Genomic DNA, 19,641 nt, shown 5'->3' on the forward strand with positions numbered 1-19,641 from the left:
CACATTGTATACACACACACACACACACATACACACACACACACACACAATGAAACAGTGAAAGAAAAGCATTCAAACTATGGAAAAGCACCAGGTCTTAAGTACTTTTAAGTACTTTTTTGGAAGAGTGTTCCATAGAACAGGAGAAGACACATTTTTTAGGCCTCATAAAATGGCAGCATTTAAGGGGAGGGACCAGGAGTGTGCCTATCGTATCAGGTACGATGGCAGGTGACCTCAAGGAAGAGATGGTCCCACAAATTACCTGATCCTGGGCCATGTAGGCTTAAAGGTAATAACTACTACTGTGAATTGGCACCTGAAGGAAACAAGGAACTAGGGCAACTTGCGCAACAGAGATATAACATGGATGAATCTAGATGCGCCCAACACTGCCCAGGCCACTGCGTTATGGACCAATGTGACGCACTTTGATTTATTTCATCGCTACTGACTACTATAGTTCTACTCTTCTTCCTATTGTATTCTAGTTCAGGTCTGAGTGTTAAACTTGCTAATTCAAAGTTTCTTTCATGTTGCATCTTCTTATTTGCAGTACTGTATTAAAAATATTTTAAAAATGAGACTATGGCTAGTTAAATCCTTAATTTTGGAAGCATCATTTATTCTGCCCTAGGCTTCATTTCAGATGGGTAACTGTCCTTAATAGGAAGATGGTAACCTAGGCAGAATTTAGAACGGAGTTAGATTATGCAAGACAAATGTTTAATAACTTCACAGCGTACATCATTTGAACCTAATTCCTGCACATTATACATATTTTAGCTACTTAGTTGCCCCAATCTTCTTCCCTATGCTTATTTTACCTAATATTTTGTGGGCTAACATTCAATGTCTTTTGGATTTCACTTGGCATATACAGATCTTTTTACCTTTATTTTTTTAGAAATTTGAATTGTGTATCAGCCTTATCCAGCAAAATGTAGCTTTTTAATCTATGGGTGGTCCATTTTAGTGCCCTACTGAGAAACATCTGTAGAATTACATACTATATTAAAAATAATAATTATATTACTTAGATCTAATTCAGGCATTAAAGTTCCCACATGAGTGCTATTATAAGGAAAATATAAACAATCCTGAGGTAGTGGTTTGAGATGCTGATGTAAATATCTTTATACCACATTCATTCTTCTTAAATAGCACTTGGGACTGCCATTCTATTTCTTTGATAGATAATTCTCATTCCCAGATAATTTCTTTATACATTTTATGTTTTGATAATATTTAGAAGCATTTAATAGTGATCTAATTCACTGCGCATCGTATATACATGTTTAGATTTCCTGTGATTATTTATCTTACATCTTGCATTGTATAATGTAAATTGATTTTTAATCTCTTTACATTAAGTACTGATTTAAATCTGTTTCAGTTCTTGGCAATCAGCTAATTTTTGTAGTGTCAAAAAACCCTCCCTACATTGAACACAAGGTGACTGCTGCTTATATTTGAAAAATATTTGAAAAATTATTTGAAAAATATAAAGGCCTTGGGAATGGACATTAACAGCGGGGAAACTTTGACCTCTAATTGTTCAGCTTAGAGGATGGAGATGCAGCATGGCCTTCTCCATTTTTAAAAAAAATTATTTTATTTTATAATACAAAATTCAATTTAAACAATCCTTTTATGTACATACATCAATGTTTTACTTTAAAATTTAATTATATTCATTCAATTATATTTTTAACCTTCTCTATGTTCTGCCGGGCTCTCTGGTAGGAGCCTCCCGAAAATTCAAGGGTATAAATTTCAGACACACACGTTTGAAAATTCAAAACAATGTTCTTTATCACAAAATTCAAAATAAACTAAGCACTCTTTTTGTATTGCAAAGAGCACTCTTCCCAAAACAATCGGGTAGTCTGTACAATTTCCCTTAAGCAGTCATTAAGTACTTAGCTAGCAGCTGTGAAGAAACTTCACACCCCTTCTTCCAACGAAGTGAGACACACACACACATGTTGCTCTGCTTTGTTTTCCAAGGCGTGAAAAGCAACAAAGTCCAGAAAACACAGGATTCCTGATGAACGCCAATCAGATATTCTTCGACAATGGCCAAACCCACATGCTGCTATTTATAGCAGCAGCCCTAATTACTGGAGCCCCACCCAAACACAGGTGGCCGCTCTTATCTCCTGTAATATGTCCTTACTTGGTCTTTTCTATGCATAACCCTGCGCTTGCGTGGGTCCAAAACGTCCTCATCTGAATCAAGGGAAGATAAGGGAGATTGACTGCCTTGGCTGTGTGCCAAGCCCTCTTCTGCCAAGTCACTCCCACTTTCTTCTTCATCCGAGGAAACTAAACTCTGAACTGACTCTGTCGGCAATAACACAGGCCTGTGACATGTTGAATTTTCCCCTGCATCCACCTCCCCATTCCCTGGGGCAGGAACTGGGCCAGAGCCAACCACAACACTTTATATCTTCCATTTTAATATTAATCATACAGCCGTCAAATCAACCAAAAAGAAATATTTTTCTGTTTACTTTCTCATTTATCCATTTCGAAGAGACACTTGTTTGGCAGGCTGTGGCATAGAGGCAGTCCTGGAATTAGCAAAATCTGGGGCTGGATAGGGGACCGAATGTATCTGGCCTCAATGTGGAAGGGATTGGCACTCTTGGATTGGCCTTTTTAGCCACACTAGATGCTCTTTTAGGAACTCTTTCCAGAGCACGAAACCATAGTCTTTTGAGACTGAAGGTTGCCAATGATGATTTGATGTGGTTACTTTAATTGGGCAGAATATGCTTTCTCTCATCTTTAAGTTAAAGAGAACAAGAAAAATAATGTGTGAAATGTTACTTTTCTGACCTCTTTAATGTACAAACGTATAAGATTAAAGTTGCAAGGAAAATCGAACTCTTGAAATATAAAGCAGGATTCACTGAAAACCTGAATTGGAAAGATTGCAAAGGATTGCTGGGAGAATGACTTTAAAGGGCAAGAGAAGTCTTCATTCAAATGAAGAAGAAAGGACAGAGCCATATAAGAAGAATTTTATTAATATATGGACTGTGTATAAGCTAGGTACCAAGTGTGCCTAGGCAGTACATGAATATACAGTATATATATTTATTTTGACAATTGTGTTTTATTGAAGGGGTTTTTAGATTAAAATTTAGAAATACATGGTGAATTTCTCAAAAGGATATGATCAAGGAAGATTAAAAAAAGGATTTCATGAAGAATACAGTATCAAAATCTTATTTGGATGGATAAATTAAAGCTAAGCATTCCCCAAACTTTCAGAAACTGAAATAAGTACATTTCATGTCTGCATATAACATGGATATTGGAAAGCAAAGGATTAGTTCCATAGTGATCAATTAGATGTGACTGGAAAGCACATGAATATAATACTGTTGTCTTCCTCCAAGTTCATCATCCTCTGATTTCATCTTCAGATTTCATCATCTTCATACTTTGAAAGAGACATAAAGCCAGAAAAATACGTATAGTAGTCCCTTTCTGGAGCCAACTAAATGATTAGCTTTCACAACATCTTATAATGAATTTTGCTATGTAAGGACTTTCCGTTTTGCTTCTTCATATCAACAAAATTAAGCTTCAAGCTTCATTGGTTGTCCCATATTAATAAAAAATGCAGCAGCTGACTCTAAATTCCAACTGTGGTTCCAACTCACAGGCTGTTCCCAAAATTTGTACCTGTTTTGTTCTGTTTGTTCTACCAAGTCCACATATTATGTCCCTCATGGCCAGAAGATACCATAATTTTAGATTGGAGTTTAGAAGAAACCTTTACCAAAGCAGTATTGCTTCATTTATTCAAAATCTATGTTAACCTTTGTACCAATATTGTACTATTTTCCCTCTGAAATGTAGTTTGTATATTACTGCATAATGTGGCTCACTGACTTCTCTTCAAGCTATAGAGCAGTGGTTCTCAGCCTGGGGGTTGGGACCCCTTTGGGGGTCGAATGACCATTTCACGGGCGTCGCTGAGACCCTAGGAAAAGACAAATTTCCCCTGGCATGAGGAATTAAAGCTTCTATTCTGGCATCTTGGAACATATTTTTACAATCCGACCAATCAGGCGTTTACAGTGGGGGGCATCTCTCTGACCTTCCTGCCAATCAGCTCAAAGCTCTGTTGGGAGAATTGGCGCTAGGTTGGGAGTCACCACAACACGAGGAACTGTATTAACGGGTCGCGGCCTTAGAAAGGTTGAGAACCACTGCTATAGAGCAACCTGTTAATAATGTAATGTAGTAGACCACAATTATGCCCAAAGTTTTGTATCAGTTTTAGATCATTTTGTTCTACCAAACCAAGCTTGTGTTAAAGGGATTTAAATTGTTCATGTGTATGTATATTAAGGTAACTGCAGGAAATATTTAAATGTATTAAAAATGTTGTGTCTAAGATTATACTGTGTATATATGTTGAAAATGTTACCCTGTACTTTAGGAATGTATTTAAGAGAATCAGATTTTTTTTTGTAACTTTAAATTTAATAAAAAATATCACATTATTGGATTTTGACATACATAGACATATGGTTTCTTTGAGGCATACGTAATATTTTATACTATTGAGCTTTCTGAAATGTCTTTCCAACTTATTTTATTGCTGCAAAAGATAGGACATCTCGATCTGAAGAAGGAATGTCACCTTTTAGGGGGGGTAAGTAAATTCCCATTACTAACCTCTTTCATTAATCACATTTGGTTTTGGTTTATATAGTAATGTTTCATACAGAATCTTAGGACATAGGTGTTGTGGTTGGCTCGCATCCAACTCCTTTGATCATGGACTTTGAGGAGAATGAACTGGGTCCATTTGGATATCATAGGCCAGTGTGTTTACCAGATAAGGACTGGAGACACTCAGGGGCTGCAGACCCCCCAGCTGTGATAATGTCGGAGTCAAATGAGGATGGGGATATTGTGGACCCCATATTAGATGTGAGAGTAAGAAGAATGCAAGGGAGACAGCAGTATTTCCGGCAACGTAGATCTCGGCATCACAGATAGTATAAAAGGGGAAGAGAATAGGAAGTTCGTTGCAGAAGTACACGTTCCTTTATGGATTGAGAGAGACCTAGCAGCCGAAGTGTTTTCTTCCTCCAAATCTTTCTGCAACCCTGCAAAAGCCTTGACATTTTGTGAGTACCTGTCCATGCCAAGAATTTATGGCTTAAATTTACCACTTTCTGGACACTTATCAGTTGGGCTGAAAACGCTGGACTCTTGGCAGGCGAATTGACATTCCTCTGATTTCATTACTGTTTCCACCACCTTGCTTTGTAAATAGACTATTATACATATTAATTTGGCTTCCGAGTCTTCACTGGGGCTTAATTACTGCTAATTAAGCCGGCCGGACAGAACAATAGGGTTGAAAGGTAATCATCTAGTTCAACTCTGTGCTCAGAAGCCATTGCTGCAACATATTCAAAAGGTGGCCATATATCCATTGTTTAAATGCTTGCAGTGAAGTAATTTCCCACCTTGCAAAATAGTCTATTCCATTGATTCTTATCATTAGATCTTTCCTGCTGCCCAACTAAAATCTATTTTTAGTCATTTAAACACATTGGTTCTTAGCATCTCTTCTGGAAGAACTCAGAATTATTTATTTATTTACTTACTTACTTACCATAAATACTCTGGCCAATGTATAACATAAAACAATTATAAGAGCAATAAAAAAAGGGAAAGAATGATATACATCCCTAAGAGAAATTATTCAGATTAGCATACATAACCTTATAAGAGACTTGCCACCCAGCCTAAATAAAGGCCTAAGGAAAAAGCCAAGTTTTCAGAGACATTTAGATAACCTAAAGATAGCAATAACATCTTCCTGCATTTATCTTTTCTCTAAACACCCAGTGCTTCATAAACTTTTTCTTCCAGAATATGATATATTTTCTTATTAACCATGTGATATTTCCAGTCCATGTCCAGATTAAAATGCTTTGCTGGATACAGTTTCTAGCTGTAATATGATAAATACTAAATAGACAGGAACAATGATTTTCTTGTCATATTTCTGTTAATGAAGTATAGGATTGCATTTGGATTTTTATAGCTGCATCACTTTGCCATATGATTCATCAAGACACCCCAATTATTTTTGCATATAAGGCTGCTCAGAATTGTAGTCTCCTTCATATACAAATCACTTGGATTTTCCTTAGCCAGATAGATAGTTTATATACAGTGATGGGCTACCAAAATTTTTACTACCACACTGTGGGCGTGGCTTATACATTGGATGCTCTGGGGTGGAGCTCCATTTTCGCTACTCCACTGTGTTCCCTGGTTATCTACTATATAAAGTGTATGTACACACATGCACACACAGCTCTTCTAAAATTATACACATTCAAACTCATTTACTGTGATAGGAAAAACATACCCAGAGCCCAGAAGGTGGAAAAAAGAAAAAAAATATCAAAATTTTGCTATTGGTACTGCGTATCTGACCGTACCCATTGGAGCCCATCACTGGTTATATATGCATACATATATACACACACGCACACATGCACACACTCACAGAGGTTACACACACACACACACACACACACATATCTATACATACATACATTCATATATAGGTTCAACCTGTCAAGACCTTCCTGAATCTTGATCTTGATGCTGTATTTTAAAGATCTTATAATTCCTTCTCCACCTGTGTCATCTGCAAATTTGATAATCATCCAACATGATCACACATCCAAGTCAGCTAAAATTACTGTACTACATGTTTGTTTGTTTGTTAATTTGTGACATTTATATGCTACCCAATTCTAATGGGAGTCAATGTTGAGCAGGAAAAGGCCTAGAGCAAAATCTAGTGATGTTGCACCCAGGTTCTGCTAGTTCTGATAGTTCGGACACAGAATCATGTATAGTTGGAGGCAGCGGTGGGCTTTAGCCAGAATGCTAAATTGTGCTCGCGGCGGCGGCTCATAACTGCTTGCGGGGCCAGCGCGATTTTGCTTCTGCACCTGTGGAGGTAGCAAAATCGCGCACAGAGCCACAGGTGTGCCTGTGTTTTGGCAAGTTTTTTTTTTCTTCCATGGATGCCGAAAGACGGGGGCACCTGTGGCTCCATGTGCGATTTTGCAACCTCCTCTGGTTGCAGAAGCAAAATCGTGCTGGCCCTGCAAACACTTACAAGCCGTGGCGGCGAGCGCAATTTAGCGTTATAGCTAGTAGCCCACCGCTGCTTGGAGGGTATAGTTATTTAAGCATCTCCATACTGCTATGGTCTTCATTAGAGACTTCATCAAATATTTGAATTCATTGTTCACTGTAATTTAACTGACCACTATTTTGTGGTCAATTAAACTGTTTCCTTTATTAGAAAAAGTAAATATCAGGTAGATTTGTGGTGATTTATTTTTAATAAACCTGTGATACCTTTTGCTAGCCAATGTATTCTTTTAAAATACTCACCAGTTGCTTAATCAACAGTTCTAAGTTTTGCTGATATCCATCTTTTACTCTCTTTGAGGATAAAAGCATTTGTTCTTCTTTGGTCCTGTGTTATGTCCATAGTTTCTCGAAGATCGGAGATGACATCTGTTAGCTCCATTGAAACTCAGATATAGCTTTTATTTTTGCTGTTTACTCCATAATGATTAGACCCATCTTCCATTTCCTATACAGTGGTACCTCTACTTATGAACTGAATTCGTTCCATGATTAGGTTCTTAAGTAGAAAAGTTTGTAAGAAGAAGCAATTTTTCCCAATGTAAAAGCAAATAATGCGTGCATTGGGGAAACCACAGGGAGGGTGGAGGCCCTGTTTCCTCCCAGAAGATTCCTAGAGAGGCCCCACAGAGGCTTCTCCCCACCTTTTCTGGCCCTGTTTCCTCCCAGGAGATTCCTAGAGAGGCCCCATGGAGGCTTCTCCCTGCCTTTTCCGGTTACAGTTTCAGAGGCTTGGGTTTGTGAATGGAAAATGGTTCTTGAGAAGAGGCAAAAAAACCTTGAACACCCGGTTCTTATCTCGAAAAGTTCGTAAGTAGAGGCGTTCTTAGGTAGAGGTATATATATTTTTAATCCAAAATGTCCCTGTGCATCTACAACTTTTACCTAAGATACCCCCTCACTTTTTTCTCTAATTGGAAGGATATGAAATCCAGTATATTATTTCTGGAAAGATCCCATCCCTTCTTTGACCTCTTTATAAACTTTGCATTTAAACTATGAATACATAGGATGTTTGCGCTAATACTCTAGTACTGCTTATTATTACTATTGGTTTCAAAGCTTAATAGTGTATGTTGTAAGCTGACATGAACATTATGAGCCTAAGTATTTATAGATGCAGTAAAGTCTGCTAAGTGGTAGACTGTATTGAAAGAATGGTGGAGATTCAGACTGTAATATTCCAAAACTAGCCAGCTCTTCAGATTCATTATCCTGCCCATGATGTGTGTTTTATCAGCAGTCATAAAAGAAGGAAGTTAACTCTTGTCGGTATGTCATGCTGACTGCTCTGCTTGCACACATTATATGCATTGTGGCTTTTTTTTTTTTGGTATTGTATTTCTTTACTACCTTTCCTTTCCTAGCCTCACTGTTCTCCAACAAAAACAGCAACTATGAAAAGGCTTGTTTTGTATTGACAGCTGTCGTATTGGACGAGATTTTGAAATATGTTTGATAACTTTTTGTTTTCCACTTATCTTTTTCTTCATGGATTTCTAAGAGAGGTGTTTATGATTAAGGGGTGATCTTAAGTTTCCAGGAGACAATTAGGACTACAGGTAGTCCCCGGGTTACACTCTCCCCGACTTACAGTGTTACCTAGAAACATAGAAACATAGAAGTCTGACGGCAGAAAAAGACCTCATGGTCCATCTAGTCTGTCCTTATACTATTTTTTGTATTTTATCTTAGGATGGATATATGTTTATCCCAGGCATGTTTAAATTCAGTTACTGTGGATTTACCAACCACGTCTGCTGGAAGTTTGTTCCAAGGATCTACTACTCTTTCAGTAAAATAATATTTTCTCACGTTGCTTTTGATCTTTCCCCCAACTAACTTCAGATTGTGTCCCCTTGTTCTTGTGTTCACTTTTCTATTAAAAACACTTCTCTCCTGGACCTTATTTAACCCTTTAACATATTTAAATGTTTCGATCATGTCCCTCCTTTTCCTTCTGTCCTCCAGACTATACAGATTGAGTTCATGAAGTCTTTTCTGATACATTTTATGTTTAAGACCTTCCACCATTCTTGTAGCCCGTCTTTGGACCCGTTCAATTTTGTCAATATCTTTTTGTAGGTGAGGTCTCCAGAACTGAACACAGTGTTCCAAATGTGGTCTCACCAGCACTCTATATAGCGGGATCATAATCTCCCTCTTCCTGCTTGTTATACCTTTAGCTATGCAGTCAAGCATCCTTGCTTTCCCTACCGCCTGACTGCACTGTTCACCCATTTTGAGACTGTCAGAAATCACTACCCCTAAATCCTTCTCTTCTGAAGGTTTTGCTAACACAGAACTGCCAATACAATACTCGGATTGAGGATTCCTTTTCCCCAAGTGCATTATTTTACATTTGGAAACATTAAACTGCAGTTTCCATTGCTTTGACCATTTATCTAGTAAAGATAAATCATTTACCGTATTACAGACACGAAACCGGCCCCCTCCTCCTGCCACGCTGCGCTTGCTTGGTTTGCTCTCACCGCCCCAAATTTTGGCAGCGGGCTCCAGAATCGCTGGCATTCGCCGGCTCCGGTGCTTTCTGAACCGCTGGGGTTGGAAGAAGGCATGAATGAAGCACTTTAGTAAGCAGGCAATTTTTTTAGTTGTCGCGGTGACGTCATGATATGACGTCCCGGGGGCAGCAAGGCCCTTCAAATTTCCGTATTCAAAGCTCAAATCGAGCTTTAGAGTAGCTGGCCATGCTACAGGCTTGGGGGGAATCAGGAGAGACAGCGTTAGAGCGAAATGGAAGAAGATTCCGACTTACACCAAAATTCGGCTTACAAGCCACCATAGGAACGGATTGACGTCGTAAGCCGGGGACTACCTGTATATGGGGCATAAATGCAATGCATATATACACATGTATGCTTGGATAAGAGAAAGTTGAACGGGGATGGTGGAGTGTGGTGAATATAATATGGAAAGAAATGCTGTTGAAGACAGATGGACCAGGTAAAGAGACAGCTAAAGATTAACTCACCAGCAGGACTTGGACAATTATATCAACCTGTCTTCCACAGTTGTGAGATCAAATCAGCTCATAATAAAATGACAGCCTGTGTCTGTTAGAGTGACCACCAGGAGGCGCTTTGATTGCTTATCGTAAATATTTGGGTGAGTTTATAACTCAGCTGTATAATTTACAGTAGATGAGAGGAAAGCCAGATTTATTTACCGGTATTTTTAGTTGCGCACTGAGTAGGTTTTTCTAATTTGGTGCATATGTGCATAGAAAATATAATTAAGTAACTATTCTAATCTGCTTTGAAAAATGCTAATTGTCTATCTGTTCTTTCTGGCAGTGAGACCACGTAAAGCCAGCATTAAAATGAAAGTGTCTCTTCAATACATAAAATCAAAGGACACTAAAGCAAAGAAACAGGTAGAAGCAACCAAACACAAAAAGGAAGACATGGAGAAGTGGAAAAAGGATAGAAGGCGACAAACTCCTGTGCATGCTAGCAGTCAAGCAGATCTCCCCTACACTGGCAACTATAGTTTCATTTAGATGTTATGTTTCATGAAGCAGGTGTGATAAATTTGATGTTCAAAATGCTGAATAAGGAAGGATGAAAAGAAAAGACACTTGTTTTTAAGACATAAATTAAGAAATAGTGTACTGTTGTGTTATTTGGGGGGACCAGTTTAAACAAATGTCTGATATTTTCATTTATGGATATAGTATTGAAGTTCCCATACTCTTCCAAAGTCCATTCATTTCAATAAATATAAGGTGTTTTTTTTTTTTAAAAAAGAATCTAGTAAGGTTTACCACACTTTAACTTGGGAAGATACATTTCTGTCATCATCAGGTCTTTTAATTTCCTCAGCTGATGGGTAACATTAACCCTCATAATTGTTTAACTCGATGTACTGCTTAGTTTCCACAACAATGTGATTTTTGCCAAGCAGTTTATGGCCCTAGTACTAGCATAAATGTATGTATCCTTCTGCTATTGTGCTTCCGTGAATTTCAGAAACCAGGGAGAATCAGTTTTTATTGATTTTAAATGCGAATGAGTTCGAGAACTGAAGCAATTGTTTCATCTGCTCAGTTGACAGAAACAAAGAAAGCTGTTCCACAAGTCCTTAGCCATCATTGAGTGGCTCTAAGTCATCTGTGAGAGGTGACTTTTAAAAGTGTATCTTTGAAATCTGATTTACAGCATTAAACTGGTAGAATTCAGGATTAAAAGTTTCTATTCAGAGGAATAAAACAGCACAGATCTTATTTTAGTTGAAGCTTAGTTGGAATGTTATTGAATGAGACAAATGGGATCCCCTGTAGGCTTGGTACTGAAACAAGGCATTATTAGTGATCTCTTCAATGCAGATCCTATTGCAGTCAGTAAGCAGTAGGGTGGAATTTAACAGTGTGTATACTTGTAATTGAGGGTGAAAAAATGCTAGCGGTTTTCTTGCTTAAGGCTACTGATGATGTTAACAATATTGAAGTATCCTACTGTTATGCCTCTGCTGTATTTCAGATATTACACAAATGAATTATTTCTAAAACGTGTTTTCTTATTTTTCTTATGAATATAAATAAAATAGTTTATGTTTATTTAACATGGCATTATGTGTATAATTACTTAGAAGTGAGTAGTTTCTTTAAGTTAATGGCATCTATTCCTTTAGTAAAGTGTGTGTGGAGGGGGGGGGGTAGGAATGCATCCACAAAGTATGGTCAAATGTCTGTAAACCTGGAACTTAAGAAGCCAAAAACCTTTCAGACATTCCTCCCTCCCTATCTGGTCCCTCCCTCCCTCTCTTATCTATCATCCCCAAATATAGGGGTAGAGATAGGTAGTCCTTGAAGAACCCTTGTGATGAAGCCTGCACATCACAGTTCTGACTCATGATTGTCATAAATTGGGTCACCTACACCCAACCCAAGAGTTACGACCTTTTTTGCAGGTGTAGTTAAATGTACGCTGCAGTCATTAAGCAAATCCATAGTTTGGTATGTTTTTAGTTTTGCTGAACATTGTAAGTAATTTTTTTTTTTTTTGCAAAGATCTAATAAAATGTCATCATTGGACTCCCCAAGTGGCAGTGAATGCAACTGTCTTGTTGAATGTCTTAAGTGTGGCCATGTGACTGGGAGGGAATCGCCAGAACTTTGAATCCAGGTTGTAAAATCCTGGAGAGGTCCATTATAACATTGAATGGTGACTGGTTGTTAAGTTGTGTATACATATCTGTATACATAAGCATATGGCTACCTTCCTAAATAAATGCTTTGGATGTTTAACAGGCTTTGATAGTTTTTATTCAGTTCTGGGACTTGTCATAACATAAGAGAACTGTAGGTGTTTGCAAACATATTCTTTGCTTGCATGCTCCCTCTCTTATTATTATTGATGTTTGTATTGATATTTGGGTAAGTTTGGACAGAGCACCAGGCTCTACAGAAGACAACCTGTTTCACTGGAAGTCTTCAAATAGAGACTGGATAGTCATCTTTTGGGATGGTTTAGTGAATCCTGCATTGAGCAGTGGGTTGGACCGACGAACCTGGAGGTCCCTTCCAACTCTATGATTGTACGATCTATCTACTTTTCAATGCTATTATTATGAGTGATGTAATGCACACACTGATTTTCATGAGGCCAGTTGGCCATTGTTGAAATGATATAAAGCAAAAAAATATATCCTGTTCCAAATAGTATTCATACTTATTTAAGTCTCCAGCCTTTTTTTATTTATTTATACAAGGATTCAAAGAACATAATTCAACAGTGCAAGATAGTTACAAGTAACTTGGTAACCAAAAGAAATATATATAAATGATCAAGTTTGTCGATAATGTGAACTTTTGCAGACAGAACTGCACTTGTTTTGCTTTTTAAAAAAAGCCAAGATGTAGTCTGGATATATTTGTATCGTAACTCCTTAACAAGCCCACCAGAAACAACAGGTTTTTGTCATTGAAAGGATAAATAGCAATGCTCTTAAAGCTTCTGTTGACCCCTTTCTCCTTCTGAAACTGACATTATGGCACATGAAAAAAAAAGTTATATATCCAGGACTCATTTCTGTTTCAAAGGACTTGAAACAGATTCACACCGTGTAGCATAATGCTTTAAATACCAAAATGTAGTAACAAAAATATTGTTATTCTGTGACAGAAGACTGGGGCTCAGATGATGAGCAATGGTGGAAGACTCATTTAAATCAGGCTCTCCAATTTTGTATCAATCAGAGTATTGATGCTAGATTGAAGAGCATAAAGTATATGCAAGGCAGGATACTCCTTTTTGTTGCTGGCCTTAATTTAATTTCATTTGGTCTTTCAGCTAGTGAAGAAGGATGTACCCCACTCGCTCTTTTGTAGGGCTGGTTGTGCTTCTTCAATGATTTTAAAGAGGTGCTTCAGAATATGTGGGAATATGTGCACCATTTCCTCCAAATTGTTGTGTCTTTTTCACCCCCATGCTTCTTGCTGTTTTATTGAATTATCCTTTTAAAGTAATGCTAATGTGCATCTCTAATGTAACTAATTAAAACAGTTGTGCTTTATCAAGTTAATAGGAAATCCCGGAAAAATGATCCAACTACCTTAAAGAGGTGGTGTGTTCATACTCCCACATATCACAAAGGCTTCTTCCAAATCATTTTTAAAGCACAAACAATTCTTCTACTTTGCACCTCAATTTCTTTTTTGATATTCCTTTTTTTTTTAAAAAAAGAAATGCTTCAGGTTTCCAAAAGCTATGCATTGTCAACTTCACACATAGTTTGAGTTTTAGAAAAGGCTCCAAACTGTTTTGAGTTTTCAGCTCTCCAGCAAGTTGGCATATTTTCATTCAGAGAAGGAAATGGCAAATATTTTCCCCCTGCATGATGTATAGCAGTTTATTTCTTTGTGTATTTACAGACATACATTTACAACACTAATTCAATGTGGCACTTTCCACTTTCTCTTGCATTCAAGCATGTTCAAAGAAGGCAGGATATTTGATTTCCATGCCTCATATGTATTCTCTTTACAAACACATTCAGTTTAAGAATAATGTAACTGAAAATAAAAAAAAAACTTTTTTAATAGACTAAAACAGTAATGAAAGTGGAAGGGAGTATTGTTTTACTCATAGGGATTTAATGTGTATAAAACTAGATGTATTTTGCTACAAAGAATTCCTTCTGGCGTTGCTGTTTGTTAATCAGGTTTTCAAATCTTAGAGAGCATCCAACACTGAATGGGAAGCCCAACAATTAACAGAGCAGAACCCGATTCCTTCAATTGAATTCATTTGCCTCTGCTCTGTCTCATCCCATTGAATGCTAGGATGCTAGAAATTGTTTCCTTATTTGTAACTAGGAATGTTTCAGAATTGAAGATAGTTTCTACCTCTTCTGACTGCTGTCCTAAGAAACACAACATTCTGGTTGTTCTTGTTTTGGCTTTAAGACAAAGAATAGAAACATTTCAGCATTTATGAAAAGCCTATATATTTTAAATAAAAGTTATGCTTTCATATCACTTGCTTCTTGAAGAGAAACTATAATATGAATTAAAGTGAATTAACTTCAAAGTTAATTTATTTCAAGATCTTCCTTGTTATTCAGTCAAAATCATAGGGTTGGTTGCATACAATATGGAAAAAGAAAAAAAGATGCTTAAAAATGAAGTACAGGACCCAAAAGAGAGAATACACACACACACACACACAAACATACCCCACACACAAATGTGTAAATCTGTGATTGGACATCTTTCTCTGATAGGCATCAAATTAATTAAGCCAACCAATAATTTTGGTCTGCTTACTCTTTCCACCACCATAATTCTGAGCAGGTTTCTTTGAAAATTTCAGGTAGAAGAGATTTTGATAAACAAATTTCTAGATATATATTAGATAATATCTAACTTGGCCCTAGGTTCACCAATTCATGCCCATTCTAGTTTTGATTACAGGATAAGTAATAATACATACACATGAAAATCACTTCCCCCCCCCCATTATTCCTTTGGTAAATATTGATTCTTATCTTATTAAATAGGAAGTTTTTCTTCCTCTAGCTCAAAGTAGGCTTACAGGGAATCACATCCTTTCATGTCTTTCCTTACCACCGTGTTGTGTATACTGTTCTGTATTATTTTTATTTGAAATCTATTTTCAAAGGATCCTGCAGTGCACAAATCTTGTACTGCTATTGCTATGGATATGGGAATAATATTAGTGGGTAGCCATGATTACTTTTATCAGAATTTTTTAAAAATAAAATTAAGGACCTTCCAAGCTCTGGGATAAAGAATTCATTTGTAAATTGAAATGTTAATTGAGCTTGTACAAAATAATACTCTTAAATCTTATGCAAAGGAAAGACTTTTTCCCTTTGGTGAATGGAAAATTACGAGCTGAAACCCTTTTAGACCTGTCTGAAAATGTATAGATTAAAAAGATGTATTGTTCTAAACCAAATATAATGCCACAGTTAAATAAAAATATGAGATATTGCATATCTTTTATTCCAGTCAATGAAAATGGTGTTGCCTGGGGGAGGGGGGGGGGTTAATTTCTTCTGTCATTAAACCTGTCAGATCTGTCATAGCCCCTAGGTAGCCTTTTTTTGTTTTTGGCAAATTAAAGGATTTTTTAAATGGAGGACAGAAGGAAAGGCCCAATATTTGAAAGAAAGAAAGGAAGGAAGAAAAAGAAAAATAACCAACTCTAGCACTGCCAGATTATCACAAACCATCAAGAACCTTTGTCTCTCTCATTTTGCCAAGTTGAATCAAGTTGAATTAAATATGTCCACCATTTTGGCAAAGTTAAGACTTAGCCACTACAGTTTCTTTTGCAGTTGCTCAGACAAGTTACCGCCATAGGTACTGGGCTGCTATAGCAGCCAAAGAAAGTAATAAAAAGAAGTATGAAGGCAAAAGTACATTGCTGTTATTTTGTCCACCAACGCCTTGTCCTGACTGTTTAGGCATAGGATGTACTTCTGGTGGCCGGGTGCTAGAATTCTTGGAGAGTCTTTTGCCACAGACTTCATCCAGGCAGGCCTCCCCACTTCCAGAACCACTGTTGTCATCACCTAGCCGAGACAAAATTCAAATTATTTTTGTACGTCTTCAAAAGACTGACTTGTAAACTAGTATCTTTTTTTGTAGAGGTTAATCAGCAACTGCCTATCATGCAGAATGGAGGAGGTCAGACTCAACTCCAGAATAATCTTTCAAAATGTTAGTGGGTCCTAGATTGACTCCATGGCTAGTCGTAGTGAAAACAACCTTCCTGAGCTCTGAAGGCTGAAGACAGGCCCATTTCCAGACTTCTAGTACTTCCAGTAGGCCCGTTTTTCACCCTCCCAGAGCCTCCATGTGTGCCTTGCACTTAGCTGGCATCCAAAATGGGCAGAGACTCCTGTGAGGGGAGGTGCGGGTGGGGTCAGCCAGTCCTTGGAACAACTGGTTCGGTGAACCAGATTAAAATTAACATCCGGTTCATCTGTACCAGTCTGAACTGGCTAAATCCCACTCCTGGACATGATCTTTCATGCCTCACAAGTTTGATTGTTTGTTTACAGATGTTTCATTACCTGACTGATATTATTTCATTATATATGAAATATCTGTAAACAATAAACAAGCTTGGAGAACACTGAGGACTCCAAGTTCATCCCGAGTTACCTAATTTCTCTTTTTTCTAAAAGAATTCTTATACCATAGAGCAGTGTTTCCCAACCTTGGCAACTTGAAGATATTTGGACTTCAACTCCCAGAATTCCCCAGCCAGCGAATGCTATAGAGGCTCCATTTTAATCGATCACTCACTTTCCTTTCATTACCCATTATATAATGCTGTAACTGTCACTCACTCGCACGATTATCTTTGATTAGTTTATGAGAGTTGTGGATGCATGCATTTTTGGAGATACCTGACAAGAAGAAAGGCATTTTGATTATCAGTAAACATTAACCTTTCTTCTATTCCTATATCCCTTCTTCTTTCATTGATATGTTTTATTCCTATATCTTCTCTTCTATTCTTTCTTAGATATATTTTACTATGAGTATACCCTCTATAACCTTCATTATGTATTTTACTATGTGTATACCCAATATCAACTTTATTTGATTAGTCAATCGACCATATCAGGACCACATCGGTCGTCATAAAACTGACTGGTTAAAATACAATAAAATTGGCTAAAATAAAGGGAATTTGAATAAATAATAAGTTAAAATGCAGTATAATATGTTAAAATTGAGTAGTAAAACATGAGAATATAACTCATGCAAAGGATTATATTAAACAAATCTAAGATACTGACATAAAATATTCTTAAGTGAGTTCATCTCCTTTGCATGCCACCCCAATATGTTCTATAAAACGTATTCTCATCTGAACAGCCCTGACCATAAACTTAGCGGTGGCAGTGTCGTAGCCAATGAGGTTTATCCGAGACGCGATTATTGCTAATTGAAACTATGTGTATACCCACAAAAACCCTCATTGTGTATTGGACAAAACAAACAAACAAACAAACAACAAACAAACAAATAAATAAATGCTTTTGACACTTGAGCAATGCCTTCTTCCAGATTAAAAACTCAGTCCTTGAAAATTAACAGAGGCATAATTTTCCAGTGTTCTGAACACTGTGTATCATAATTATGCATGAACATCTGTTTTGCTTACTACACATGAATTGTTATGAATAGTCTCACTTTCTCAGCTTGTACCTACTTGTATCCTGGAAATCCACATCATTTCCATTGTATGCATTGCGCAATCGATTTGTCATAATTTTCAGCTGCATGATTTGCTGGCGAATAGTCATGTCTGGTTTGGTGATGTCGACCTCAACCTCTGGGTTATTGATCTGATTGGCTAGACCATCTCCCATTACATCTGGAAGGTATCTGTAAAGAGTATGTATATGTTCACGCTGAAAACTAATTCTGGAGAAGTGGACTTCATGAAGATCCAACCAGAATCACTGGGTGTGTGTAAGCCTAAGCCACACTTTTTTTTAAAAAAAAAAATTGATTTTCGATTTTCTTATTGTTAACTACAAGATAGTTACCCTGGGAAAGTAGCAAAAGAAAAGAGACGAAAAAAAGTATATAATAAAATTAAAAATCATTATTTTAGTCACTATCTCATTTCATGTATCTAGGCAGTGATCTTTTGGGCATGAATTATTAACTTCTGATTGATGCTTTTTTGGCTTCAGCCAGGAATGTAGTGGAAATATTGGAGCCTTGTCTCTGGAAGAGGAAGTGGACATCAAAGTAAGTCTGAATTCTGAAAGTGAATCAGTTTTTCCGGGTATATTTGAGAGAGGTTACAATTCTCGCCACTGTTCTGACAAGCTGGTAACAACTGGTTGTGGGCTTCCTCTTCTGATAAATGCCAAATTTATTTTAGTGTTTAGACCAGTGGTTCCCAACCTTTTTTTTGGCCATGCTCTACCTATGCATCTCTAAAATCCTGATGCTCCCCCACCCGTGACATATAATTCTTACTATTCAAAAAGTGAACTCCTACTCATGCGGAAGAAGCCTAAAAGGCCATTAACTTGGTTTAAAGAAGGTTCCAATTGCCCCCGTTAAAAAGCAAATTGCCCCCCTGTGGGGCGTGGGCCCCACATTGGGAACCAAGGGTTTAGACAGAAGACAGAAGCCTTCCCAGAAGACTCCCAAGAACAGTTGCAATGATCTAGGTCACTGGTTCTCAACCTGTGGCCTGCAGACTCCTGGGAGGTCATGATGTCATCACAGAGGGTCCACAAAGGTATGAAGAAATTTATGATCTACATATTGAGTTAAGTCAGTGGTATTTAAAGGGGTCCATGGTGAAGAAAAGGAAGTGAATATTAATGAATGTTGTGCCTAAGCCTTTTTAGATCAGTATTTTCTTTTGAGCTTCATCTGCTTGCATAGATCTTGTCTAAATAAAGATGGGACAATTAATTATTGTCTAAACTCATTTGATTTTTTTTCATGTCCACCTCTGTAATAGCGTTTCATTTTTCCAAGCTGTAAAACTTCATAAAAATGGTAGATGATAGTTTCCCAATGTGGCTTGTCTTAGTACCATTGGGTCTGATAATCCCCAAAACACGGAATAGTTTTTGATGGGGTTATTGGAGGACTTCCTTCTCTATATCAACTTACCTGCATATGTAAGTCATTTCTGATGCCCTTCTTATATGTCCCAACAATTTCCAAGGTCTGTTTGGTTGGAACTAAAGAAAAGTCAATACTTTCTGGTGATCATGTCATACCCTATAATTTATGTGATAAGGTGACACATTTTATATTTTTTTCATTAACAATTTTCCAAAATAGGTCAAATATTTTCAAGAAATGCTTCTATTTAGAAATTTATGCACTATTTTAATGTGTTTTTATCTTTAAAAAATGATTTTTTTAAAAACAGTTTT

At 37.2% G+C, this 19,641-nt stretch overlaps 2 protein-coding genes and 1 pseudogene across 5 annotated transcripts in view; 2 read left to right on the forward strand and 1 right to left on the reverse strand.

The window, feature by feature from the left end:
• The window catches only part of ANKMY1 (ankyrin repeat and MYND domain containing 1), a 57,900-nt gene extending 46,095 nt beyond the window's left edge, over positions 1-11,805 (forward strand). For 3 of the 4 annotated variants that reach the window (XM_070753242.1, XM_070753244.1, XM_070753245.1), the window contains 2 exons: positions 4,634-4,678; positions 10,539-11,805. In XM_070753242.1, the coding sequence (XP_070609343.1) occupies positions 4,634-4,678; positions 10,539-10,744 (251 nt within the window). In that variant the 3' untranslated portion in view covers positions 10,745-11,805. The remainder of the gene's footprint in view (positions 1-4,633; positions 4,679-10,538) is intronic. The other variant, XM_070753243.1, reaches the window with a different exon arrangement.
• Positions 11,806-12,917: 1,112 nt separating this feature from the next.
• GPC1 (glypican 1) overlaps positions 12,918-19,641 on the reverse strand; it is a 253,882-nt gene continuing 247,158 nt past the window's right edge. The window contains exons 8-9 of the mRNA XM_070753246.1: positions 17,940-18,115; positions 12,918-16,284 (exon numbers count right to left, since the gene is read on the reverse strand). Coding sequence (XP_070609347.1) covers positions 16,061-16,284; positions 17,940-18,115 — 400 coding nt within the window. The 3' untranslated portion in view covers positions 12,918-16,060. The remainder of the gene's footprint in view (positions 16,285-17,939; positions 18,116-19,641) is intronic.
• LOC139168712 (U4 spliceosomal RNA) lies at positions 17,614-17,684 on the forward strand (annotated as a pseudogene).

The sequence above is a fragment of the Erythrolamprus reginae genome, chromosome 5 (assembly GCF_031021105.1).
Source record: "Erythrolamprus reginae isolate rEryReg1 chromosome 5, rEryReg1.hap1, whole genome shotgun sequence".
NCBI lineage: Eukaryota > Metazoa > Chordata > Lepidosauria > Squamata > Dipsadidae > Erythrolamprus > Erythrolamprus reginae.